Here is a 26569-nt window from a genome sequence, read left to right as displayed (position 1 = left end):
GTCATGTATTTTCCCACACACACACGCAGCTACCAGCTGTTTTATAGCCCGGGAACTGCACTACCAGCAGAATGTAACATATGTATTATATTAAGACTTTTTTTATGGATACAGCTACAAGCACATAGCATCAGCTAAGGAAACAGGTCTCTAAAGAGGCCGGGAAGGCGGGTGAATCATGTCTTCTTCAGCACTGGGCAGGTGGCAACGGCTTGACATTTCTCTAACAGCAGCGAGTGTGTGTGCAGATTGAAGATGCCCAGTTGTTTTCCTAGGGAGGCAAATATGTGGCTGTGTGTCCAGGCCTCCCAGCCAAGCTAGAATCGTTCTGTGCTTTGCAACAACTGTTGTGCTTTCACAGAGCTGTCCTTGGGCAGGGAGAGGGGGAGAGTCTGACAACACCCAGCTGGGGCTTTCTTCTCCGGTGCCAGCTTTTGCGCAGAGGCGAGAACAAGGTGGTGTATTCTGGGAAAGGAACGAGCTCTGTGTCACTTCCAGAGAGCTGGGCCAGTGGGGCGAGGGGGATCCACAATCCGCTCCAGCAGCCTCGCAAAAGGGGTTGACAGGCGGCTCTAGCTAAACCAGTTTCTAATAGTGTGAATGGCACCAAAGCACATTAGAATCAGGTTAAAAGGCAAACCAGAAGCAGGCCCCTAGCATGGCTCTTGCATGATCTTACTTACACCAGTGAAAATCAGGAGTCACTCCCCTGGAGTTATGCTACTGCAAAACCAATGTGAATGAGAGCAGAAGGGGCTAGATCTCTCTTACCTAATGTACTGCTTGGCTCCAAGCTGGACCAACCCATTAGAGGAAGGGGAAAACAGCGGACACTGCCCACTTCAGAGGATCATTCTATCTGTAGCCGTTCCCTGCAAGTGATCCCATCTATTGGGAATTATAGTCAAGCTTTAGCCATTAGCCACTGGACTTGTCAGCAGTCAGGCCAGATCCCTCTACCACAGCTGCAAAGCCCAAGGCAACTGCCCAGCTCTTCATTGCTTCGCCCTCCTGGTAGGGAGGGCAAGGGGAGGCCAACGAGCTGCTGGGAATTACGGGCTGCAGCCAAGCTGAGCTTGAGAGCAGGGGTGACAGCGATGCAGCCGCAAGCGCGAACATAGGCCATGGCTAGTAATCCCCCCCCCCCGCCCCCGACGTATTGAGTGAGATGGTGCCATCTACACAGAGACCATGGCGTTGGGCCATTCACATCCCCTGAGTGCTCGGAAATACGCTGTGCCACAGGGGAGGCCGATAGCGGAGCTGCTACGGACCCATCCCACCTTGGCAGAGCTGTGGAAGCACAAGAGGCAGGGCATGGCCTGTCCACCGCACCTCAACCAGGTTACGGCTGCCGCCGCACTTGCACTGGTGCCCATTACAACCAACGCTGGTGTGACTGCAGGACCCATGGAGCAGGCAGTTGTGTACTTCCCCCATAGGGGGCAGCACTGAGCCCTCTCTCAGTCCCACACCCCCCTCGCGAGCTCTTTCTTCGATGCTCTCCCATTCGATTCAGGGTGCGCTGTGGTCCACCAGCCCGTGGTGTGTGAGCACCGCCCAGCAGAGCATGGAGTGATGTGACTAGCAGTGACTGTGTGTGTCTGTGCGTGTGTGTGTGTGTGTGTTTCGAAGGCCAGTGGAAGAAGCGCACCTGGCACTGGAAGCGGCAGGTGGGTTGGCCTGGGGATGGTCCTTAGTTCCTACAGGAGTTTGTTCCACAGTCTGGGGTTGGTTCCCAAGACGGCTCTGGCTCCCGCACGGACAAGCTTTACCCTTTGGACTGGCAGTTCCGCTGGGGGCTGTGGTCCTTGTCCCAGAGCTTTAGACAGAGACCTTGCCTCGCTGTTCTGTGGGAAGGCAGCATAAAGAGCGGAGGTCAGGTTTGAGGAGCTTGTCGGTGAGCTGGGGGATGTCCATGGCTCTGCAGTTCCTTGTGGAGGTGGGGGCAATGGGGGTTGTCCATGGGGCCCGCTCACTGCCAGCTCGAGCAGCCCTCCGGCAGGCTCTGTAGAACCTCCTCCAGGTTCAGCTTGTCGGCTCTGATCTCCTGAAGGTCACGCTCGAATGCCTGGATCTTCTGCTGCTGCTGCTCTGCCTCCCGCTGCAGATGGCTCAGTTTCCTCTCCAGGGCTCCAGGCCTGGCCAGGCGCAGCCTCAGGCGGTCCAGCTGCAGGCGGCTAGTGCTCAGCACAGCGGCTGTGTGCGTGTCCTGCTCCAAGTTGCCTGGGCGGGATGAAGAGGAGACAGCAGTGAGGGAGGAGGCAGAGAGCCCTGGCAGCCCTGTGTGGAGCCAGGCTGAAGGGGCTTTAGACAGATGCTGGGCTCACGCCTCAGGGGTGGGAATGAATTAAAAGGGTATAAAGGGAGTTGGAAGCTCCCAGCTACTGCAAAGAATAAAGCGGGGTGGGGGGGGTTAATGTAAACATGGCTCCCTACTGGACTGGGAACAGCCTTGTGGTACCTGGGTGCTATCCTCACCCTGCATTGCCTTGCTCTGACCCTGGCCAAGTGACTTCACATTCCATTCCCACACCTGTGGCATGGGGCTAGCGATTGTCACCCCCCGGCCCCCACCCTGGCAAAGCACCTGGACACCAGTTTTAGGTGGGAGGGATAGCTCAGTGGTTTGAGCATTGGCTTGCTAAACCCAGGGTTGTGAGTTCAATCCCTGAGGGGGCCATTTAGGGATCTGGGGCAAAAATTGGGGATTGGTCCTGGTTTGAGCAGGGGGTTGAACTAGATGACCTCCTGACGTCCCTTCCAACCTGGATATTCTATTATCTATGGCTTGGATGTGGGAATGTCCTCAGTGATGGGGAAACCTGACCGTGAACCTGACTTGCCACAGTGAGCAAAACCAACCAGGCTAGTTTCACTACTCAGCCTAAGCTAAATGCAGAAAAAGACACTACCAGCATCCAGAGAGAGAAGTCAATTTACTATTGGGCCCCAGCTGAGATCACAGCCTCGTTGTGCTAGGCACTGTATGTCCACACCGGGAGAGGACGTGCTTGTCCCAGTGAGCTCAGAGCCTACAGAGGCAAGACAGGCAAAAGGTGGGAGGGGAAACAGAGGCCCCAAGAGTGGATGTGACTTGGTCAAATTTGGCTGTTGAAATCCCTTTGGGTTCAATAATCTCTGGCGTTTTCAGTGACACAGAGTTTTATCTCCCCTCCACCCCAGATCTCAGTAATGTAAATTAAAAACATCAAATAAAAAGGATACAAAACTTCCCGTTTCCTTGTGTGCCCCAAACTCCTGGCTTGGTAGGAAGCCTGATTCATTGCTGGCTGCCCTCCCTGACACTGCACCCAGGCCATAGCTGACCCCACAATTACAGTCTGTTCTCACCACTGAGGATCCAACGGGGAGAGGGGGGGAAGACAACCCATGCAAATCCAGCACCTAGGTCCAGAGGCCAGGACAAAAAGCAGCTCTGGATGTGGATTGTGCCACAAGCCAGTCCTGGTCTTTTCGTGAGTCAGGAGGCCACTGACAACACTGGGAGAGAAGTGCTCTCCTTGGCTGCCTTAGCAGCAACTCAAAAAAGTTCAGGCTTAAAAAAGAAAAGTACAGCACTGCCCTTTACTGGCGAAAACTGGAATTGCACGTGGTGCAGCATGCTGACAGCAGGTGGAGATTCTCCTTTCACTCAAGTGCTTGGGCTGTGGTTTCAGAGCAGGAAGCTCTGGGTTTGATCCCTGCTGTGGCTATCAAGGTCCTAGTGACCACAATGTAGAGCAGAGACTCAGCTGTGACATCCTAGGTGGCTACAGATCTGTTGTAATAAATATAGGGCCAAGTTCCCAACTTGAATTGCAGCATCTAAGTAAACAGAGATGCCCGAACTGGATTTGGCTCACAGAGAAAAGCTAACACCAAGGGATTCCAGCAGGCCAAGCTTTGCAGCAGCATTTCCCTCTGAGGTCCCACGAGGGCATTTATCCCTCAGGAGATTTCTTCAAGATCAGGATGGTGGAAGCTTTCATGACACTCACAGGTCCCAGGCAGCGTGGCCCCCCGGCAGCACATGCTGCTGGAGTGGAGCTGTCCCACGTGACTGTGCAACAGGGTCGACAGACAGCTGAGTGGATCAGATGGCTTCGGTGCCCAGGAAGGGGATGTGCCACCAGCGCCCCGGGGTGGGTTCTTACCTAAGCTGCTGAGCAGGTTATTCAGGGTCCCAATGTCCATCTCCAGGGAGCTCTGGGCTTCTCTGAGGCTCTTCTTAGCTTCACTCATCCCTGTCCTCACCTTCCAACAGAGACACGGACGTGCATTAGCCACACCCAAGATAACAAGCCCTATGGAGGATTCTAGCTGCCAGTGCCAACAGATCAGCCCCATGTGGGTGATCCCATGGATGGCGTCCCAGCCTGCATGTGGGGTATTCTCCAGAGCATGCCACATGCGTGCCTTGCATGCCATGGTGCCCTGGGGTTCCTTGGACAGATCCTCAGTCCAAATACATTGCTGAGATTTCCAGATTTGCGCCTGCCCTCAGAATCAATGGTGTGGGAGCCGGGGGGCAGGTCACTGGTGAGGAAAGGGGGAGTCTTCCCCACAGTCCCATGGGATACAGCTCACCTGGTGAGACGCCTCGAGTTCTTCCCCGAGCTTCTTGGACACGTGCTCCTGCCTTGAGACTTCTGCCAGGGTTACATTGATGCGCTTGGCGAGCTCACCAGCGCGCTTGCGTTCCCGCTTCCCTTCCCTCAGCACGGCCTGGGACCTCTGCACGGCGTGGGCAGCACAGGGTTACAAAGGGGAAGGATCTGTAGGAGTTGGCTTTTGCATAGCTCCTCTCCCATCCCATCCCCTCCTTGTGCTGAGACAAGACATCCTCTTAGAGAGGCTATCGCCAAAGCTCGGTTGGTAGTCCGGACCCCACCCTCGAACAACAAGAGCCTTTGGGCCACTCACCTGGTGGCGTAAGTGAAGGCTCCATAAGGGGGATGCTGAGCTCGGAGAGTGCACGCACCAGCCCTGCCCTCCTGACACAGGAATTCATGTTGGACTTGAGAGGCAAGTCAGCCGGAGCATGAGACACGCTGCAAAGCCAGCCCAGCATGACTGACAATCCCTGCTCAAGAGAGGGCCTTGGATCTAAAGGGCAAGGGATGCTGCATGCCAGGAGGCAGGGCTGTGTGGGGATCAGGGGGCTGCGGGTTAGAATCAAGGCTGATTGACAGAAGGGGTTCTGAACTGCTCTTAGGAAAGACAGGGGGTGCTGCAGGTCAGGATGGGCGTGCATTGGCAGAGCTGGGGGGGGATCCTGTACCAGGGCAGCAGGGGTGTTGCAGGTCAGGATGGGGGGGCATTGGCAGAGCTGGGGGGGACCCCCAGGGCAGCAGGGGATGCTGCAGGTTAGGATGGGGGTACACCGGCAGAGCTGGGGTGGGATCCTGTACCAGGGCAGCAGGGGGTGTTGCAGGTCAGGAAGGGGGTGCATTGGCAGAGCTATGCTGGGGAAGCCCGTGCAGCATCTCTCTGCATTAAGCCTGACTCCAGCTCCCCCTTCACTTGCCACATGCCAGACTCCCGGCAAGCCCTGCTCAGGCTTGTCCTGCCCCCCTCTCTATGCATCACCCCCGTGGTTGAACACCAGCCTTGCAGACCTTGGAGCTCTCCCTGGCGACTCTCTCTGCTTCTCTGACCGTCTTCTTGGCTGAAGTGGAGACAGACACAGTGTTTCCCAGCACCCTCTCTGCCTGTCTAATCTTCTTCTGGGCATCCACGGTCACTCTGTCCCGGACGATGGCCAGCTTCCTGCTCACGGCGGCCTGCCCCTTCTGACGTCCAAACACCCTCTTCCCCCCTGCGGACAAAGGCAGCGTTTAAGAGACTAGGCCCCTCCACCCCAGCGTGCACTGGTGTAGCCTCCTGGACATCAGTGGAGTTAATCCTGATCTACGCCAGGGACAACAAGAGGAGAAGCAGGCTCAACAGAACCAGAGCAAGAACCCAGCAACCCCCAGGCATTAGAATCTCCCTGGGAAACGGGGCGGAGCCAAAACCGACCTTCCCCTCCCAGCATCCAAGCAGGAGGGAAATAAACCCATCCCCAAACCGTAGCAGGGAGCCAGCCATGCTGGAGGACTGGTAATAGACTCCACACCCTGTCGCCTCTAGGTCACTGGTTCAAAGGCTGCCGTGTATCAGACGTCTGTCTATCCCATGGCGCCCCAAGAAAGGAGCTAGGGGATTAGCAGCCTCAGCACAGAGAGCAGGAACGGAAGGGGCTGGGCACGGCCCCACTCTGTGTCGGGAGAAGGGCAGGGTGGGGAAGCTGGCAATGGTGCTGCTCAGGCGGTGCCTGTCCTAGCGGCCTCCGAGAGGTTTTAACCCCCAGGGCTTGACAGATGCCGCCCCCTCCAGCCACATCTGCTGCAGTACAGTGGGGTGAGGGACGCCCCCAGCGCATCAGTGTTTGACTGATCGGAAACGGGAGCAGAGCCACATGCGCCCCACCACCCCGGTCAGGTCCCATCCTCGGTGCTGCAGAGAGCAGATCAGAGAACTCCCTGCTGGCAGTGTAGAAATGTGCTTTCCCTGCTCCATCTGCATTTGCCTCTGACTCCTGCAGGGGCTCTGAACTCCATGGGGCTGAGCAGGGTGGCGGCCCCATGAGTCACACTGCAAGGCAGGGTTGGCACATCCCACACCCTGGCTCTGCTGGGATAAGTTGGAGGGGGTCGGGGGGGGAAGAGCTGAGCTCTGGTGAGATGCTTTGGGCAGAGATTTGTTACCTTCCAAGCTGGACAGCAGGGACTTTGCTTCAGAGACCACGGCCTTTCCGTGCGAAACTGACGAGGCTGCCAGAGTCCGGGCAGCATCAACCCCCTTCCACAGCTGCAGGGGAAGGAGAGGCAGGAGTGAGATCTAGGGGCGTGAGGGCGTCTCATCGGGGGAGCCTTCCTGCTGATCCGACGATGCTATTCAGAGACTGCTTGGGTGGGTTTTCTTGGGACAGGAGAGCAGGGGGCCAAGACATGCTCTGGGCTGACTCCAGAGGACCCAGGCACTGCCCTCTGCATCTGAGAGCCCTACAGGGCCCAGGGAAAAGAACATATGCCCAGCTTTAAATATTCCGGCTCCTATTCTGCCCATGCCGGCCTGGGTGAACCCCCAGTGAGCGGTTTTTTTGAGGGGGGAGTGTCTCTGCCCTTCCTGCCCCTGTTCCTTGCCCCTGAGTGGGCCCAGCAGCTGCAGACAGTCCCCTCTGGCTGGTGGGGGAGGAGCAAGCGCGGGTGCCGGGGAGGTCGGGCTCATCCAGTTCTCTGTGGCCAGAAGGACCGCAGCAGGAGACAGGGCCTAGAGAGAGGGTAGGGTGTGTGGGAGGGGAAGGGATGAGGGAAACTGAGGGCTCCAGTGGAGATGCAGAGGCCTCTGTCCCCCAGAAAGGATGAAGAACCTCACTCTTCCCACTCCTGTCTGCGCTGGTGGGTGCAGATGGATGCAGATGAATTATCACCCCCCCCCAGCCTAAATCAGTGGCAGGCTCCGAGTTTGCCAGGAAAGTGGCTCCCCGGTTTCAGCCCCCGGCCACCTTTCCCTGCGACACTTGCCTGCTGAAACTGCTGAGCCCTCTGCAGCTCCGTGCGTGGCGCGGCCATCAGAGAGTCCCACGCATCCAGGACCATGCGCTCTTTCACCTCCACCCCCTGCTCCAGCTCCATCACCTCCCGAGTCAGGGCTCCGGTCTGCACCACTAGGGAGCGCTGTGGGATCAGGCACCAAAACAGCTTGGTCAGAAAGCGGATGCTGTCGGGAGGGGGCATCTCCCATTGCTCCAAGCCCCCAGCATCAGAGAGGCAGGGAATGAGCTCAGAGGAAGTATCTAGTGGTCAGAGCATAGGACAGTGAGTCAAGAGACCTGGGCTCTGTTCCTGGCTTAAAGTGGGGATAATATTCAGCCTCCCCAAAAGGCCCTTAGAGGCAGGCGAGATCTGAGCTGCTGCTGCACTCGGCACCATTCTCAGGCTAGGAGCTGCCCCCTTCCCTCCCCTGCCAGCCAGCGCCTGTGGATGGAGAAAGGCCATGCTAGCCACACTACGGTCACACCCATGGCCACACCAGAGGAGGCTCAGACTGTCCCCTGGCTGGCTCAGCACAAAGGCAGAGAACTAAGCTGGCTGGTCTAGTGGGAAGGAGTTGGATGGAACCCAAGAGGCCTGGGTTCAATTCCCAGCTCAGCCACAGGGTCTCTGGATGACCTTAGGCAAGTGTCTTCATCTCTCCTGTGCCTCAACTCCCACCCTGCTTCACAGGGGTGTGAGGATACAATCTAGGCACAAGTGGGAGGTATCCAGATACCATAATGATGTGGGGGGGACAAGTACCTAGACAGATGACTCGGCCATGGAGCCTGAATCTCCTTTCCACCCTAGAGGGGCCCTGCTGCGCTGGGACTGGGCACACTCCTGGGTGGGACCCGTCTGAGTCTCCAGCATGACTCCCCAGCCCTGCAGTCGTTAGCATGTGCAAGCACTAAGGGCTGCCCACCAGCTCTGGAGCGTCGAGGTTCTTTGCCATGTCTGCATTAGCTTGGTGGATGGATACAAAGGTTCTCTTGGCCTCAGCTGCCACCTCCAGCACGCCAGCAGCCAGCTCCTCCTGCGCCCGCTGGATTTCCAGGTACCTAAACAGAAGGGGCACAAGACAAACCTGTGATCTCGCAGGAGGAAAGGGGCCTGGGCTGCTCACTGCAGGAGTGTCTTCTGCTGGCAAAAGGACACAGTGAGCTGGCAGTTGGCCAGGTATGCAGGGCTCAGGGGATTGCTGGTGTAGGGGGTCCCCTCTAGCCTGCTGGGTTTGAGGCGGGTCCAGACTGATCATGATCTGGGAACCAGCACTACCCGATGGCACTTTGGTGGCTTGTGTGCAATGATTTTGGTGGGTCTCAGCCCAGGTGTCCACAGCACAAAACCACCACAACCAACCCCCTTGTTGGCAGGCTTGGCAAAGAGGCCAAGGACTGAATGGGCCATGCAGACAACTCCCCTCTTGCCCCTAGTGGGGGTCCCTGCCGGCTGGGGTTGAGGCACATTGGCAGGGCATCGTGGGGAAGAGGCTCCTGTGCCACACTCCCATAGGCACCCTGCTGTTCTCATACCGGTCTTCCAGCTCTCTCTTGAGCCCCAGGCTAGCGCTGTCCTCCAGGATGCTCTGCAGGAGAGCGTAGCTGGTGTTGGAAGCGAGCAGGGCTCTCCTGGCCACAGACTCCAGCTGAGCTGCTGCGTCCTCGTGACTGCAGAGACAACCCCCCACCCGAGAGATGCTATCAGAGGTGAGCCCTGAGGTTATGCCCCAGAAGCAGGGCGTAGATGGGATCTAACCTTGTGCTGTCAGTCTGGCCTGAACTCACTGTCTCAGGCAACAGAACGAGATCGAGTCGGATGGATCGCCACCACTCACCCGATGCCCGCAGCGGGAACGGAACGATTCCAGCCAGAGCGCACGAGGCAGAATGGCATCCAGCTCCCGGCTCCAGAGCCGCACGGTGCCTGTTGGGCTCCTTGCTCCAGTCGTTGGAGCCCAGAAGGCGGGCAGGTGGCGTGACCACCCCTCACCTGCACCTCTCTGCTCTCTAACAGAGGACACCGTGATCCAGAGCATGCCGGTGTCACTGCACGGTCCGTGCACTTGGCTGGTTACTGAAAACTCTCCCAGCACGGGGTGCCTTAGAGCACACGGGACAAGCTCAGGCACCTGTCCCGAGACCTTCTCTCTGCCTCAGGCACAGCACATGGGTCAGCAGACCAGGGAGCATGAGGATGGTCAGTGAGCTGCTCAGAGCAGGGGATCCACAAGAGGCCTGGCTTTAAGGATGGAGGTTCAAGGAGGGGGGAGGGGGAGAGTTGCTTCCAAGAGTGAGGGGGAGCCTGAAAGGAGGCTGAGGCTGAGAGTGGGAGGAGGAGGAGGAAGAGAGGGAACGACCGCAGAGAGGCAGGCCGGGGCAGAGCTTTGGAGAGAAAACAAGGTGCCCAGAGCAGGGAAGCAGGGCCGGCTCCAGCTTTTTTGCCGCCCCAAGCGGCAAAGGGAAAAAAACAAAAAAACCAAGCTGGTTGAGCTGCCGCCGAAGTGCCGCCGAAGAGGAAGAGAGGGACTGAATTGGCGCCAGAGACCCGGACGGGCCGCCCTGATGACGGACGGCGTGCCGCCCCTTTCTATGGCCCGCCTCAGGCACCTGCTCCCTTCACTGGGGCCTGGGGCCGGCCCTGCAGGGAAGCCAGCGAGAGGATTGGAGGAGGAGGAGGTGTCAGAGTGAGGCGAACACGTATTGCACAGACTGTGGGAGATGTGCCCGTGTGCACACGCAGGCATGCATGGGTGTGAATCTGGGTGTGCATCTATGTGCACGCATGTCCAAAGCGCGGTACCTGGCAGCCAGCGCCCGGGACTCCAGCGCGAGGCGACTCCAGTTGGTGGGCTGCTGGGAAATTTCATGAGGAATGACCTTAAAAAAAACAAACATATAAAACAACATGAATGTGAAACCCCAGGGTTCAGCCCCCGGGACCCCTCTGCGGGGACAGCGCAGGGCTGGGCAGACTCCTTCCATATCACATTCTGGGTGAGTCTCGCCAGGTGGCTCTGATCGCACCTTTCTAGGGCTCTCCCCAGCCTTTCCTGGTGGGAAGAACAACCCCCCGCACCCCTAACTCTGCCACCAGGATCTCATGGGGGTGGCAGAGTCACTGAACGGATTTCCCCTGGATTAGAAAGAGAGCAAAGGACGAAATCTCACCCTGGGGGCATTGCACCTGGAGGGCTGCAAGGTTGAAAGGTCACCAAGGGGGGTGGGGGGGGCCGTGCTTGCCTGTTGGTGCTGCTCCTTCACCCGGAGGAGCAGGTCACTGATTCAGGTCCTACTACCCCCTGCGAGCATGGCCCCTGCCGGGCCGGGGATGGGAAAGTAACAAGGGGCCTTCCCTGATGGGGCAGCAGTACCAGCACCTAGCGCAGCTCAGAGCCATTTTGTGCCGCGGGAGAGGGATTGAGAGAAGCCCAGCGTGCTGGGCTTGAGCCAGGCACCGTTGTCGCCAGCGTAGCCGCAGCCTGCTGGATCTCCCGCTGCGTGGACCGCAGCACGGCGCTGATTTCCGACAGGAGGAGGCAGGTTTTCTCGTCACCGCCACTGGCGCAGCCCACGGTCCCGCTGACGGTCCTCAGCCGACCCCACGCGGTGCCCACGGAGCCCTCCAGCTGGGCAAGCTGCTCCAGGAACACCGCCTTGGCATCTGCAAGCAGCACAGCGAGAGCGCTCCTGCAGCCATCACCCCTTCCCTCGGGGGGCGGCGGGGAGCCCTGTGGTGATGCATTGCCGTCTCCTGCCCAGGGGAGGGGAGTGGCGCTCTGGCCCGTGCTCACACCTGTGTGCGTCTACCTGGCAAGCAGGACATCTTCCCCAGCCTCACAGGTTCCAGTGCCGGGGGGCTCTGATGATAGACAGTTGGATTCCTCCACTACACCTAAGTCCACCCTCTTGAGCCCTCCTTAACAATTCCTCTCCCCGGGCAACACCCAAATACCTGTAGCCATTAATCAAGTGCCTCTCTCGTCCCCGCACTGAGTCGTTGCTGAGCCCAGCTCTGCACATTTACCCTGCGGGTCCCTCCACCCACCTCATCCTCTTCTCTGAGCCCCTCCAGTTTGTCAGTATCCGCGTGGTAACGTGATGCCCACAGCTGCGGCAGAGCTGTGTGGGACAAGATCTTTAAGGCCGCTCAGGGGCAGGTTCCCAAGGCTCAGCACCCACAACTGCGGCCAGATTTCCAAGCGTGCTCCGCACCCAGCGGCCCCACCATGACACCGGCAGATCGGTTTCCAACAGAGGGCTCAGCCCTCAACATGCACCCAGTGCACCGAGCTCTTGTGCACTGACTCCAGTGCCTGATGGGGAATGGCGCTTTTCTCTGCTCTGGCCCCCGCTGACTGGAGGAACACTGGCATCCCCGCTGTCCACAAGGGAAGTGTGCCTCTGTACTGCGCGGCTGGCACCCACGTTGCTCTCTAGCGACCCCCTCGGGCCACGTGAACGCATGGCAGAACCAGGCTCTGGAGGGAGCACCGTCCACGTGGCCCTTACGCTGCCTTCATCCCCGTCGCCCCCGAGCGCCGTGGAGAGTGACCGATGTGCACTGCTCCTCTCCCAGGGCCCTCCCTGCACTGACCCCAGGAGATGAGCCTCCCCTGCCTCTGCCCCTCCCTACCTGGCAGCTGGTCTCCTCGGGGCTCCTCTCCTAGCGCTGGGTAATGGGTCCGGGGGCTGCTGCAGCCTGGTTTCTGCAGCCACGCCTCCATCTGCTGCAGCTTGGCCTTCAGCTTGTCAGCCTGCCAGGGCAATGGGGTGTTTCAGAGAGGACGGCTTGTGAGGCAGCCTATAGGGCCAATGCAGAGTGGTGTGTGGGCCGGGATAGGGTGGTGCTTTGGGCCAGGCTGAGCAGGGCGGTATATAGGACAGGGCAGCATATAGGCAAATATAGGGTAGGCCTATAGGGCCGGGGCAAGGTAGGGTAAAGGGCCGTGGCCCGCAAAGCGATGGCACTTGGGAGAGGGCACAGCACATGGGGGTGGGGGAATGGCAGTGTGAGGGATGGGGCGGGGCCCATGAGAAAGAGGGAGCAAGTGCGGCTCCGTGAGTCCGAAGAGCGGTCAGGGTGGGTCAGGGGTGTGCGGGGCGAAGGGGATTCTAGGCAGGCCTGTGCAGAGAAAGCAGGGGGCTCTGAGGCAGGGGAGGATCAGCACAGTCAAGGAGGCAGGGGACGGGGGTCAGATTCGTAATGGTCCAGGCCAGGAGGGTCCATTCTAGTCTGACCTGCTGCATACCACAGGCCATAGCATTCCATCCAGACACCCGGTACTGACCCCTGAGGGGAGCGGGGTGCCTGGGGTGCTGCTAAAGGGCCTGGACAGGCAGGGGGACTGAAGCCTGTGAGGAGGGGGCAGCTCCTGGCTCTGTAATCCCCTTGGCAGGGGGTGTGGCGGGAGGGAGGGCGGGTGCAGTACCTCGTCCTTCACCAGGCCATAGCAGATGGGACACTCCTGGCACAGAGTCCGCTCCGGGGCGTAGAAGAAGTTCACCTCGCACTGATCGCACTTGTAGCCCACAAAGCCCCTCGTGCAGATGCACGTGCTGTTCTCGTGGCACTGGGGGGTGACGGAACCCAGCGGGGAGCAGTTGCAGGCTGTACACAAGGGACAGCGGGGTCAGAGGACAGCAGCTGGTGTGAGCCAGACCCCAGGTGTAGGTGACCCAAGGTAAGGAGGGGCTCTGCGTCCCTGGCAGGGTCCAAGTCCGTCCATGGACTGGAGCCATGACCAGTCAGCCCAGCGGCTAAGGCAGAGACCCTGATCTCCAGAATAATGCCAACGGGAAGGAGTAGCTCCACTGAATCCAGAGCAGTCACTCCAGATTTGCACTAGCGCAATCAAAATCAGAGCCTGACCCACGGAGAACGCACGGCTGACTGCCCTTCTCTAGAGCCTCTTCTCCCAGCCTCTCCAAGGGCTCCAGACACGAGCCCTGGACGGCCTGGAGAAGCAGGCCAGATTCTGACCTCCATTGCGCAGCGAGGGTCACGGGCGCACCAAGAGGTGCAGGACTTGCTGAGAGTCACACTGCAAGTCCAGGACGAGTCTGGGAAGAGAACCCAGGAGCCGAGTCTTCCAGGCTCCTGCCCCGACGGGGAGACCCTGCTGCCCCCTTTGTGTTAGAAATGAGGGGACTGAACTATTCAGTTACTGGGCCGGGAATGCTGTGAGGAGAGGGAATGATCAGTGGACATGGCAAGACCCAGGCATGGCGCAGTTTTCACCACAGCAGCCCGCCCCCTGTGCCAGTCCTGGGTCCTGCACCAATACCATAAGCCATCAGTGATAGGGGAGAGAAACAGAGTGACACGACCTCTCTTGAGAAGCTGCTCCTCATTGCTGTTACCTCGGCAGCCCTTGACCGAGAACCCAAAGAAGCCAGGCTGGCATCGATCACACGACTGTCCTTCTACACCAGGCTGGCAGGGGCACTGCCCTGTGAGCGGGTTGCACTGGCTGTCCTGGGATCCCACCAGGTGACACTCACAGCTGGGACAAAGGCAAAGGAAGGTGGTGAGTGCAGACAAACCTTCGGCCCAGCCACCACCGGGCACCAAGGGCCCAGCCGGATGGGAACAGGCACAAGGTCAGCTGCAGTGTGTGCCCAGCACTGCATTAACACCTGGGTGCTGGGGGCATCCCCAGCCGCCACTAGGACAGAGCGAGTCCCAGGTGACACGTGCAGGGCCGGAGGGTGGGGGGAGCTCTGGTTCAAGGTCAGAGCTCCCCACGCAGCGACTAGGTGACGTGAGGCTGAAGGCTGGGTCCGCTGACCCGTGGGGAGGCTTTGCTGTTGCCTTCAGTGGGCACCGGACCTCATGCTGCAGCTCTAGAATTACGGGGGACCTGGTGCTGGGACCTGGGCAGGGGTCTGGCTCCTGCAGCTGCACCACACAGTAAATACAGAGTGCAGGGAGCCTTGTTAACCCCTCACCAGCCGCTGGGTCCCTCTCCTGTGGGGGGATCCCCTGTGGTCCAGGGCAGTGATACTCAGAGACCATCTTCCCCAGTGCGCTGACAAGGGCTCCATCTCCACCTACCTCTTGCATCCAGTCCCTGGCTGCAGGTCATAATATCCCGGCTGGCAGCGGCTGCAGTCTCGCCCGGTCACGTGAGGGAGGCAGGTGCACTGACCAGTAAGGGGATCGCAGGCCTCCAGCCTCTGGGCCGAACCGACAGGGTTACATTCACAGGCTAGGGGGAGAAAACACCGGCTATTAACCTGGAGCAGGCAGACTCGAGCCGGGGACTGGGAATCAGGACACCTGGGTTCTATCCCCAGCTCTGCCCCTGACTTGCTGCATGACTTTTGGACAGTCCCTTCACCCGCCTGTACCTCAGTTTCCCCACCTAGAAAACCAAGGAACTCTAAAGGGGGCGGAAGGCTTCACACACTACCCCTTGCCCATCTCTTCGGAAAGCTGGGGCGGCCAGCGGGGCAAAGCGTTATAATCATAGAGCCCAAGGCAGGTCTGGTCACACAGGGATGCAATTCCATTAACTCAGCCCCCCACTCTAACCCCTCAACGGCACTGCCCATCCCCCCCCGCCAGCCCACACTCCACGTTTTACTGGTTTACCCTGGCACTACCACTGGCCAAATCCAGCCCTGTAGTGGATGGGGTGCAGATTCTTTTCCCCTCCACGGCAGCGGTGCCCGTTTACGCTGGGAGTGAACGGGGCCCCATGCCCCCGTGAAGTGGAAACTGATAAGCAGAAGGCCGCGTCCAGGGAGGGGGAAGCCCTGGAAGGCCAGGGGTGAGCGAGGGGATCCGTACTCACGGGCACACTTTCTGGCGGGGCTCCGAGCCAGCGCACTCCCGTAGAAGCCCTCCCTGCACTTTTCACAGTGCTCTCCTGACGTGTTGTACAGGCACCTCAGGCATTGGCCGGAGTCGGGGTCACAGTTGCCCACGGCATTGGAGTCCACGTTACCATTGCATTGGCAGGGGCTGCAAGGATGGGCCGGGCCGTTCCTCCCCAAGGGATCTCCGAAAAACCCATCGTCACAGAGCTCACAGCGTCTTCCTGGGGAGGGTGAGCAATGGGAGTGGAGGGACGGGACGACACCGTGTGTGGGGAGCCTGCCAGCGAACCCACCCATCCAGAACCGCTCCCCCCACCCCATCTCAGCCCCTTACCTCTCTGCCCCCGGGGGCAGTGGGTGCACACCAGCTCCCCGCTCTCCGGGATCGCCGTGCAAGGTGACTGGCCGGGGCACGGGCATGGCTGGCAGTCGTCAAAGTGCCCCACGAAGGGGTTGCCGTGAAAGCCAAGGGCGCAGCGCTCGCAGGACGGGCCCTCGGTGTGATGGAGGCACTGGCAGCGCCCTGCAGGGGACAGAGCAGAAAGACCACCCACCCCAGGCTAGAGAGCCCGAAGCCAGGATGCAAAAAACCCAGGCCCCTGCCTGGGCCAGGGATCACCCCCTCATGCTCCTGGGATAAGGTCTGCTCGAAGCTACCCCAGTGTGACCCCACTGAGGACAGCAGGGGGTAGCACTGGGGTAGAGTCAGACATCACCCATTGCATGGGCTGAGTTGGATCCTCTGGTCCTAGAAAACCCTGAAGCATTTTCCCCAGCCCGTCCCTGCAGTGGATAGACTGTGCATCCCGCCCTGTCCTCTCAACAAGCTGGTTTAGTTGGAATGGGCGAGGTCCCTCAGGGCGTGTCTACACTGCAATTCAAAACCCGCAGCTGGCCCATGCTGGCTGATTCGGGCTAAGGGGCTGTTTCATTGCAGTGTAGATACTGGGGCTTTGGCTGGTGCCCAAATTCTAGGACCCTGCGAGGTGGGAGGGCCCCAGAGCTCAGGCTCCAGCCCAAGCCCAAATGTCTACCCCACAATTGAATGGCCCCTTAGCCCGAACCCTGCAAGGTTGAATCAGCTGACCCGGGCTAGCCGCAGGTGTCTAATTGCAGCGTAGACATGCCTCCGTTCATCCCTTCCTCACCAATATCCCACCTTAGTGCCCAGTCTCTGGCCATCCAGGCTGCACACCAGTTTGACAGTCAGCATGGCATTGCCTCTGCTCAAGCCCAGGGCTTGCCACAGCACCTGCTTCCCATGTCAGCCATGGGTGGGTGCCTCTGCCTTCCGCTTGCTGAGCCTCCCTCGGCTCTGACTTCAGCAGAAAATTTCTCTCACGTCCTAAAAGGTGAACCCCCCCAGGCCAAGCTCTATTAGTCACCCCTGCGCTGGATCAATGTACCAGCCCCTCGGCCAGCCCACCCCATCTGCCCATCCCACCACTGCATGCTCACTGCCTAGCCAAACTTCTGTAGTGCTCCAGTGTTCCTTGCCTTGCCCCCTGTACCCTTCCAATGACTCTGGCTCCCCGGGTGCCCAACCCATGGCCCATTCCTGCTCACCCAACTGTCCCTCCAGTCATCCCTAGGGGCAATAGCTAAGCTACAGTTGCAAACCTTTACATTCAGGGATCCCTTTCAACTCATGCTCCAGGTTCTACATTGGATTTATTCCTGGTGTCACCATCCAGACACAGAGGACCAAATCCATCCCTGGCGCAAACCCCGAGACGTCAATGGAGCTGCAGCAGAGATGAATCAGGAGGAACCCCAGCGAAGTCAAACAGAGTTACACCCGGGGGAGAGAAGAGTCAGGCCTCAGCCCCAGGTTGGCGGAATTGCTAGTTAGAATGCGTCTGAGCCAAATTTCAACCTCCCCAGAGTCTGGACCCAGGGTGTTCACTGGGCCCTTTGGAGAGATGGGGCCTGCTGCAAAATTTCAATCACATCCAGGTTTGGATTTGATTGAATCAGCTCCCCACAACAATAGGGGTGTGCTTGTGTGTTTCCCTTTCTACAATTTATGGGCCAAATCCTGCAGTCCTTGCTCAGGCAAGAAACACTGATTGGCTTCCATGGAATAAGGCCTAAGTAACACCAGCAGAATTTGAAAGAGACATGGCAGCCCAGCTCTCCCTGGGTCACTCGACCGTCAGGCTGGACGCCCAGTGAATTCTCAATATTAAAAATCTGTCCGAGTCTGAAATCATTGACGTGTTTCTCCAAGACGGTACAAGATGTGTCCAAACCCATGCACCGTCTGCGTCATGCAACACACAAGGAACCGGTCCGGAACCCCGCAGATGAGTGTAACTTCCTCGTGTGACTTAAGCCAGGGAGTCACAGGTTGAGGAAGCAAGCAGGGGACATGGGGAAACTCTGAATCCCTCCCACTTTGGCTGGAGCCCTTCTGCCTCCAGCAATCGGTCCAATTCACTGGAGAGAGAGCGAGCACAGAGAGTCCCATGATGATTTCGTCATGCAGTTGGAAAGATCAGATCATCCTAGGCAAGCTAGCCGGTGGGAAAGGTTTCTGGGAAAATTTCCCAAGGGCATAGAGTCAGCTTAACACATGGGGGACACACGACAATGAGGGGGAAGAGGGTGCGCTGAGGGGCCTGAGGGACTCAGAGGTCCCTAGGAAGAGCACACATGGGGCAGTTTGGAGCGCAGCGAAGCTGTGAAATGAGTCGGACACGACGGGGAGAGAAGGAATTGAAAGAGAAACGGGGAGGGAGAGAGAAGGGTGGCAAATTAATGAAGGGATGCCTGTATGATGGATGGGCGGCTTGATTGTCAGAATGAAGGCCGAAAGATCAAAGGTGTGGAATTTCACTCAGGAATCATATTAAACTGGAGACTTCCAGACACCGCACTCCACAACAAAAGAGGGAGAGAAGCTGCAGAACATTGTAATATTTCTGTCTGGCAGGGCAGAGGAGCATGTTAAAAACTGCTCTTTAAAGTACTCTCTGTCCCAGCCATAAACAATTCCTCATTCATGCAACACAGATGTTACAATGCCAGGGCCAGAACACCAGCAAGACGTGGGCGGTGGGGTGGGGGTGAGGGGTGTCCTGTTAGTAGTGACACTGGGCCCTGGGTTTCTTCAGTTAAGTAACAAGTAAATCATCATTTCCAAGTCCCTTTGACGGGACTATGTTGAACTGGGCTCCATTAGGGCCTGCCACGGCGTTAGCCGGGGAATGTCGAGAGGAGGACTCATGGACAGACTGAGCTCTGTGTGACATGGACAGTATGTTATTGGGTAGCAGATACGCCAGGTGCCCATGTCTGAGCTGTACCTGACCAGGGGAGTACATCATCTACCGTGCCTGTCTAATTATACATGCTCAGGATGGCTCAGCTGTGTGTCACAGGCCCTATACTGCTAGTACCACTTTCGCTTATGGTCTGTGCTTTTTGGACCTGCGTGCTGTCCTTGCTGTCACCATAAAGCACCATGATGTTCACAATGTTACACACTGACAGCTGCGAGGTCACAGGTGGCCATGGAGTTATGTTATATTATTTCATACAATCAGATGGGTCCGATTCTGCCTTACTCCCTGAGTAAAGCAGCCGCACTGCAGTCAATGAGACAACTTGATGAGCAAAATACTACTCAGTGTGAATCAGGACAGCACGGGAGTGTCCCTGCAGCTCCTTTCATATCTGCGTGCTGTGCAGAGCACACACTGTGACCCCTCTACTGCGGCACAGGCTGGGGTTAAACGTGGCAGCTGAATCAACGGAGCACATTGGCGACAGTCGAGGACAGGCAGTGAAGAACAAAGCCGTGTTCAATGGGAACAGCATGAGGAATCTGCAGACAGCAGATGCAGTCACCCCAGCTGAACTTTTGGTCTGGATACCGGGGTGCTCATGTGATGCCATGAGCCAGAAGATTTTCCCTACTGACAGAGAAACCCAGAGGCTTTCCCTGGAGGAGGAGCTCACAGCAGGGAGTCTCTGCTGTTTGCCATTCGTTTGAAGTTGGCAGCCTTTGCAGATCTGGTTTTGGTTACATCTATGTAGCACTACTCCATGTGTATCTGCTTGCTTTCCCCCCTAGCCCAGAACCTCGGGAGATGTAGTATCAGACCTGTGATCTAATGCTCCTCTAGTGAGGAAACACGGCTGCCTGGGAGAGATCACACATAACCCATCCTACTTGGGTGGACAGTGAGATTTGAACCCTTGGACCCACAGAGCTGAAGGTAAGAGTCTCTCCCACTTGAGCTAAAGGACTAGGTCTCCTCCTGTGCTGCTACAGCAATCTTTTATATAGACCAGCCACTGGAGGGAGACAACCCCATCCCCACACACTCTCCTAATGTGAGGTTTCAGAGTAACAGCCGTGTTAGTCTGTATTCGCAAAAAGAAAAGGAGGACTTGTGGCACCTTAGAGACTAACCAATTTATTTGAGCATGAGCTTTCGTGAGCTATCCGATGAAGTGAGCTGTAGCTCACGAAAGCTCATGCTCAAATAAATTGGTTAGTCTCTAAGGTGCCACAAGTCCTCCTTTTCTTTTTTCTCCTAATGTGGGTTACATACGAACATGTCTCCCTCTAGTAGCCGTAGCCTGCAGAGACTACAAGACCTAACCTAAGTTCCCTGTAAGCTGCGTGGGTGGGCAACTGCCCAGCGGGCTATCAAGTGCCGCACAGTTCAGGTGTCCCTCCGCCCAGTGCCGCGTGCTGCTCCTGCCCTCTGCCTTGGAGCTGCTCCCGGAAGCCTCCTGCTTGCTGTGCAAAGCAGGGAGAGGGGAAAAGGGTGCTGATGTCACGGTGTCCCCCTCACCCCGGCCCTGTACTCCATCTCCACAGAGCGCACGACAGGGGGCGCACGACAGGGCTCAGGAGGGAGGGAGCTTGCTGGCAACTCCTGCTGTGTCTGAACTTGCTGATCTACTTTAAAGGGCAGCATACTTAAAGTGGAGGTCAACTTACTTAAAAGGGCAATGTGCATTTCTGTCTCTGTCACATGCACACTCTGTCCTTCACACTCACCTCCCAACACATATTTGTATGGTGGTTGTTGTTACTTCTGGATACTTCTTTCACAGTGTGTTATTTTAGTTTTTTGACGGGTCTATGCATTTCATAATTTTTATTTCTCTCTTACGCTTAAATTGAATTCTTTGAATAGTGAGTTCTAAAATGCCTAACCTGTCCTGGCTGGAGTAATTATCCCTATAGTAACCTTTTTAAAATATAGATTATATCTAGGTTTTTGGTTTCTACTGGTGGTGCACATCCACACATTACCTCGAAATGGTGCACATAACCAAATTCATTCTGCATATGGATGGAAAAAATTAGAGGGAACACTGGACCTAACAATGGGTGTGAAAATTTCACTGGTTACTGGTAGAGCATTTTGTGTATAAAACCCTGTAATAGTGTAGTTACATTGCAACTGCTGATCATGGTACATGCAGTCTATGTTCCACCTCCAGATAGCTTCTTCTCTTCACTTACCCTGTCTCCTTCACTAAAGCCTGTTGCTTCTTCCCCTTCCTATCCATCTTATCCTCACTGATAAATCCTTTGTCCATGTGCTCATCCATTTGCAACGCAAGTGTGGTAGCCTTTTCCTGCCTAGCTTCCTTACCTCTTACTTCTGCCACTCCAGTCTGCCCCCAACACCCTGCCAAGGTCATCTTCATCTCCTCAAGATCTGCCCACCTCACCCTTCCTCCTTCAATCATTCCATTGGCCTCCTGCTCTTCATGCATTACATTCAAACTCCCCATCCAGGCCCCAGTAACATTTCCACCGACACCTCTGCTTTTCCTTCCTACTTACATTCATAAAATGCCATGCACATCTGTGGTGGTAGATGCATGCATGATTATTATTACCGTGAGGCAGTTATTTTTGTCTCTGAAATGACTGTGTTATGAAACCACCCCCCTGAAATTTACATGGCAATAACCTGAGATGCTGGGTACTGTAACTTCAAGTGTAATTCCCAACCTTCTTTGGGAATGATGCAGATTTATTATCTATTTACAGCCTAACTGCACAGTAATTATATGGATAAATGGAGGCTGTGAAATGAACTGACGCCATGAAGGTCTCTAGAAAAGGAAGGATAGAGATCGTGTGATGGTAAAAGAAAATCACTAACAGAGAGCAGGGCATCCAAACCTGTGTCAGGGTCACAGCTGCCGTGCTGGTTACAAGTACAGGGGATGCAGCTGGTGAAGGGCCCGCTCAATGGAATCTCTCTCTTGTAGCCTGGAGTGCAAGATTCGCAGAACTGCCCAGTGTACCCCTGTGGGCAGATGCACTCCTCCACCCACTGAGCAGGCAGGGAATGACCTGGGCGAGCAGAGGTGAGCTGGACCTCACTCAGGGAAACTCTACCTGTGGAAGGGAAAACCAGAAGTTACGATGGGCGAATATAACCCGCGCAGAGACAATGGACCCATCAATCCAGTCTCTCTAGCATCCCTTCCAGGATGGGCCGTCAAAAGGGATCAGAGCACTGTGCCCAACTCCAGCGCCTTCCATGTAAGGATCTCAAAGCATTTTACAAAATACTCTCAGGGCACGATTTTCACACATGACTAGTGATTCTGGGTGCCTGATTTGAGACATCTTAGGCAAGATGTGTTTCAGAAAGTGCTGAGCACCTCTCCTCTGAAAACCAAGTCTCTTTAAGACATCTTAAGCGTGGCAGCCAAACAACTGAGGGATTGCAAATCACAAGGCAATTTGGAAAATCTTGCCCTTACTAACTAAGCCTTCTAACACCCCCGCAGTATGTAAAATTGAGAGAGATCAGGGCGCCCACCACTGAAATGCAGCCACCTGAGAGGTGGAGCACGGCTGTCGCTTAACAGCTCGGGCAATCTTGCCCAAGAGTTTAGGACGGGAAGTGAAAATGCCATGTTGAGTCTGAACCTGCGGAGGGAATTTTGGGAGGCAGAATGTAACTATTACAGTTTGAATGCGGCCACGACGCTAACTGCTACAAAGAGTGCCATGGGATGGTCAGAAGGGCCCATTCGATCATCCAGGCTGACCACGAGCTGTGGGAACTATAAGCCACAGGACTCTGCTTTATGTCTCATACACAGAAACAGTAACTCCAGCCGCACAATGCCCCTAGCATCAGACCACCCCAATTCAGAGAGAGGGACGCTGCTTATTGAATCCCTGAGACCACGAGATGTCTCGGGAAGGTCTCCCATCCGAGTAACCCCCTAACCCAACCCTGCTTAGTGTCAGATCACAGCCCACGCTGATCAGAGAACAGATTCCCATGATGCCACCTGCCTCCCGCTACTCAGAGGGAGACTCCATCCTCAGACTCAGGGCCACAGGTGGAGTGGGGCGGGTCTCTAACCTCAAGGCCTTGGCCAAAGAACACCCAGTCAGCAACATTCAAAAGAGTCAAAGAGGAACCCAGTGCAGCCTCCACCTGGTGACCATGATTATTAATCATTTATATGGCAGCAGCGCCCACAGGCCCCAATCAGGATCAGGGCCCCATTGTGCCAGGTTCTGTACACACACAGCCCCCGCCCCGGAGAGCTTACAAGCTAAATCTTCTTCCCTCCCCTCGAGCCTTTGACCGCCCTGTTGCACTGCAGGGCTACCCAGTGCAGTGCCCAGCCCCAGAGCTCTCCTGTGTTCTTCGCAGGAGGAAGCCCCCAGCCTGTGGTGCCATCAGGGGGTCACTTACAAGGTGTGTCACTGCTGCCAACCTTGATCCTGAGGGCAGTCAGATTGGAGAGCAGACGCTGGAAGTTGAAGGACGACAGCGAGGGCTGCATCTCCTCCGCCTCGTGGAGCCTGTGGGAAACCAGCCCAGAAGGGAAGGGTGCAGCCTTGCTCCTTACAAGAGCTGCCCACACAAAGACAGTGGGTGCCATCTTGACCTGAGGGAGGGGGCAGCAGGCACGGGAAGGGCAGCAACGAGGCAGGTGAATGTTGGGAAGTCACTAGATGGGGCACAGACAAAGGGGCCTGGCAAGTTTGCAGGAGGAAACCTTGCTCTGTTTGTGCGTTCCCAGGCCATGGAGCAAGGTACTCTGGGTGACTCAGTGGGCCTGATTCTGTTATGGCTTATGCTGGTTTAACACTGGGGTAAGTGCACACTGACCTCAGCAGAATCAGTCCTGATTTGCACTGAGACCAGAACCAGGCCATGGGAAGAAGCACTGGTGAAAGGTGCTGGCCTGACAGAACAGGTCCAGCACACGGAGCACTGGTACAAACTCTCCCCACGGTGCCCTGCCAGTGGGTCTCAAACCTGCCCAGAGAGGCCACGAAGATGAGAGGGGAATTCAGTCTCCATGGCCCACTCAATTGTTGGCCTCCCTGCTAGATTCAGCCAACAGAGGGGCCAGCTGAGGTGGTGATTTTAGTGAGGGAGAAGACTGTCTGCTGGGAAGTGAGATCAGCCAGCCTGTACCTGAAGGTGACGTTGTGCTCTCTATGGTGGGGCTGGCTTCCATGGCCTGCTGGGGCAGCATAGCTCACAGACACCACAATGCCATCTCCCTCTAAGACCAGCCGGATGGGAAATGGAGAGGATCTGCTCCCGTTCCCCTCCGCTCGGAGGAGCAGGGAGAGGAGCTGCCCGTAGCTGAGGCGCTGGTCACGCAGGAACTTCTCTGGGAGGTGAAAGGAAGAGAGGAGAGTCCATGAGACCCTCCCAGCCTCTGGGCCCAATCCTGCTCCCATGGATTTCAATGGCAGAACCAACCGGCCCAGACACAGGCCTGGCGCGTACAGTGGATCCTGGCTCATTTCACACATAGTTCTGGGTTTCCACTGCTGTTCTAATCTGCACTGAGATTAGCACTCGGTCAACGTCAACATGCTTCCTAACAAGGGGGAATGGGAGTGTGAGAATGGCTTTAATGGCTTGGACGCTAAGGGTTCAATTCCCTCTTAGCCTTGTAACAATACTAATGGCATTATGTATTTATATAGCACCTGTCATGGCAAGGGGACCCAAAGCTCTTCACAAATAACAATAATATTAATGCCTAGCTCTTAGGTAGCACCTTTCCTCAGTAGATATCAATGTCCTTTATAATGGAGGCCAATATCATTATCCCCATGTTACAGATGGGGAAACTGAGGCACAGAGCAGGGGAATTGAGTTCACCCAGCAAACCAGTGACAGGGCTGGGAACTGAACCAATGTCTTCTGAGTCCAGCATCCTATCCACTAGCACCCACTGCCTCCCTTACATACAAAGGAATCACTTCATCTACCACTGAAATACAGCCACCTCTGGGGTGGAACATGGCAGCTGGTACGTTGTTTTAACTGTGGATTCTTAAACACACAGTGCAGGTTTTATTGCAGCCACACAGTAACCACAGTTACAATGTAGCAGTTCAGCTGGGCATTCCCATATAGAGTACCTGGTGCTATGAACTCGGCTGGTTCCTCTCCGTCCTGCTCTAGGTAGATCTCCCCATTGGCCCAATGCAGCCGTACTTCCTCGACACCTGGAGCTTCAGCTTTCCAGCCCTCAGGCCCTTGGCAACAAACGCACACAGTCAGAGCATGCAGTGGGGCATGATGGGAAATATAACATGGAGCATGCAGTCGGTGCCCCCTGCAGAATAGTCATCTGTTTGATCTGGGCAGACGCGTCACAACAAGAGCACATTTGGAAATCTAGCCCTTATTTAGATTTTTAGGGGGGCTGCATCTCAGGAATGTCTTGCCCAAATGACCCCCAAACTGGCCCATTAATAGAAGCCAACAGCCCCAGGAGGCAGAGCAAGTTTCAAGACAATCTGAGACAGCACACCGATTTTAGAGCACTAAAAGAATCATCCACTTCTGAACAGAAAAGCTCTGCTCAACGTGAACTATAAAAGAGCTGGCGCTCGACTGGCTAACTGGGAGCTGAGCCCTTGAAAATCTGTCCTGAAACGAGCAACCCAAAGTGGCTCGATTTCCTACCACAGAAAAACACATGGTCTAAAGCCTGGCTCTATTTCAAATTTATGGCACACATGACAGGGATGTGGAAATTGGTAACATATTTTTAATACCATCAGGATAAGCTTTCATCGGATGTCGTTCCACACCACCAGCTCTATGGCAGCCGTGCACAGGTCAGGTTACATTCATGGGCACGATAGCTGGGCTACCCACATGGGGAATACATGGGAATTTTTCCTCCACCGGGGCAGGAAGCCCACCCCCAGGGTGATGCTCAATGGTTGCATTATGTATGTTTCTTGTGATGCTCAGCAGAGGGCAGAATGTCCTCATATATGCAGCACAGAGATGGGATTTGTTAGTTTCTAGTACTCCTGTTCTTTTTGCGGATACAGACTAACACAGCTACTACTCTGAAGCCTTATAAGACATATCCCTGGCTGCAGGCCCAGTGGAGATGAAGTCCTGTTTTCATGGCCTGAGCAGTACCTTCCCTCCATCAAAGCTAGGGTCATGCACGGGCCTTTCCCCGGTGGGAATAACCCACGCTATGCACAATGTTAGGCCAAGGTTGGGAGGAGGAGGTAGGGTGACCAGATAGCAAATTTGAAAAATCGGGATGGGGGTGGGGGGAGGCAATAGGCGCCTATATAAGAAACAGCCCCAAATATCAGGACTGTCCCTATAAAACTGGGATTTCTAGTCACCCTAGGAGGAGGAAAATGACATAGAAGTTCCAAAGTGTGAGCAGAACCCTTGCGCCAGCTGTTCACCCCTTACTAGGAGCCATGTTTGAGAGGCAGAGAGACTCCAGAGGGAGCCAGGGGAAACCTCCTCCCACATGTTCATCTATCCCCTCCCCAAGCCAACAGAGCTTTTTCACCAGACTCTGCTCCATGGTTTTTGGGGGGAAAGGCCATTCAAACCTTTCAAAGCAACCCCGGCCCCTGGCCACTGCAGGATGGTCACAGCTTTCAGAAGCAACATCTGTCATTTAGCCGGTACTTTACAGCCTATATACCGGTATCTAGGGGCCACGGCATCCACCACTTCCATGAGCTACTCTGGGGAGGAAGGTGGTAGTTATGTAATGGTCTCCCATAATGCCACGCAGCAGTTCTGGGCAGGAAGTGAAGGGGAATACTGGGTCCAGTTGAAATTGCAGGGGGAGTTTATGGTGGCAAATTTAAACTTGGCTGGTATCAGTGATTTATTTGCAGAGTGAGGGGAG

The 26569-nt window shown here is 56.1% G+C and overlaps 1 protein-coding gene across 1 annotated transcript in view; it reads right to left on the bottom strand.

The window, feature by feature from the left end:
• LAMC3 (laminin subunit gamma 3) overlaps positions 1-26569 on the bottom strand; it is a 44235-nt gene continuing 17666 nt past the window's right edge. Inside the window, exons 9-28 of the mRNA XM_074973606.1 lie at positions 24807-24923; positions 23842-24043; positions 23110-23219; positions 21567-21785; positions 15741-15929; positions 15382-15627; positions 14640-14793; positions 13946-14088; positions 13015-13193; positions 12219-12339; positions 11041-11246; positions 10386-10462; positions 9119-9253; positions 8509-8644; positions 7572-7724; positions 6753-6855; positions 5622-5821; positions 4591-4737; positions 4158-4257; positions 1-2226 (exon numbers count right to left, since the gene is read on the bottom strand). Of these exons, the coding sequence (XP_074829707.1) occupies positions 1976-2226; positions 4158-4257; positions 4591-4737; positions 5622-5821; positions 6753-6855; positions 7572-7724; positions 8509-8644; positions 9119-9253; positions 10386-10462; positions 11041-11246; positions 12219-12339; positions 13015-13193; positions 13946-14088; positions 14640-14793; positions 15382-15627; positions 15741-15929; positions 21567-21785; positions 23110-23219; positions 23842-24043; positions 24807-24923 (3188 nt within the window). The 3' untranslated portion in view covers positions 1-1975. The remainder of the gene's footprint in view (positions 2227-4157; positions 4258-4590; positions 4738-5621; positions 5822-6752; positions 6856-7571; positions 7725-8508; positions 8645-9118; positions 9254-10385; positions 10463-11040; positions 11247-12218; positions 12340-13014; positions 13194-13945; positions 14089-14639; positions 14794-15381; positions 15628-15740; positions 15930-21566; positions 21786-23109; positions 23220-23841; positions 24044-24806; positions 24924-26569) is intronic.

This window comes from Natator depressus, chromosome 16, assembly GCF_965152275.1.
Source record: "Natator depressus isolate rNatDep1 chromosome 16, rNatDep2.hap1, whole genome shotgun sequence".
Classification (NCBI taxonomy): domain Eukaryota; kingdom Metazoa; phylum Chordata; order Testudines; family Cheloniidae; genus Natator; species Natator depressus.
The sequence above is the reverse complement of the archived record's forward strand: the minus strand, read 5'-3'. Positions and strand labels throughout refer to the sequence as shown.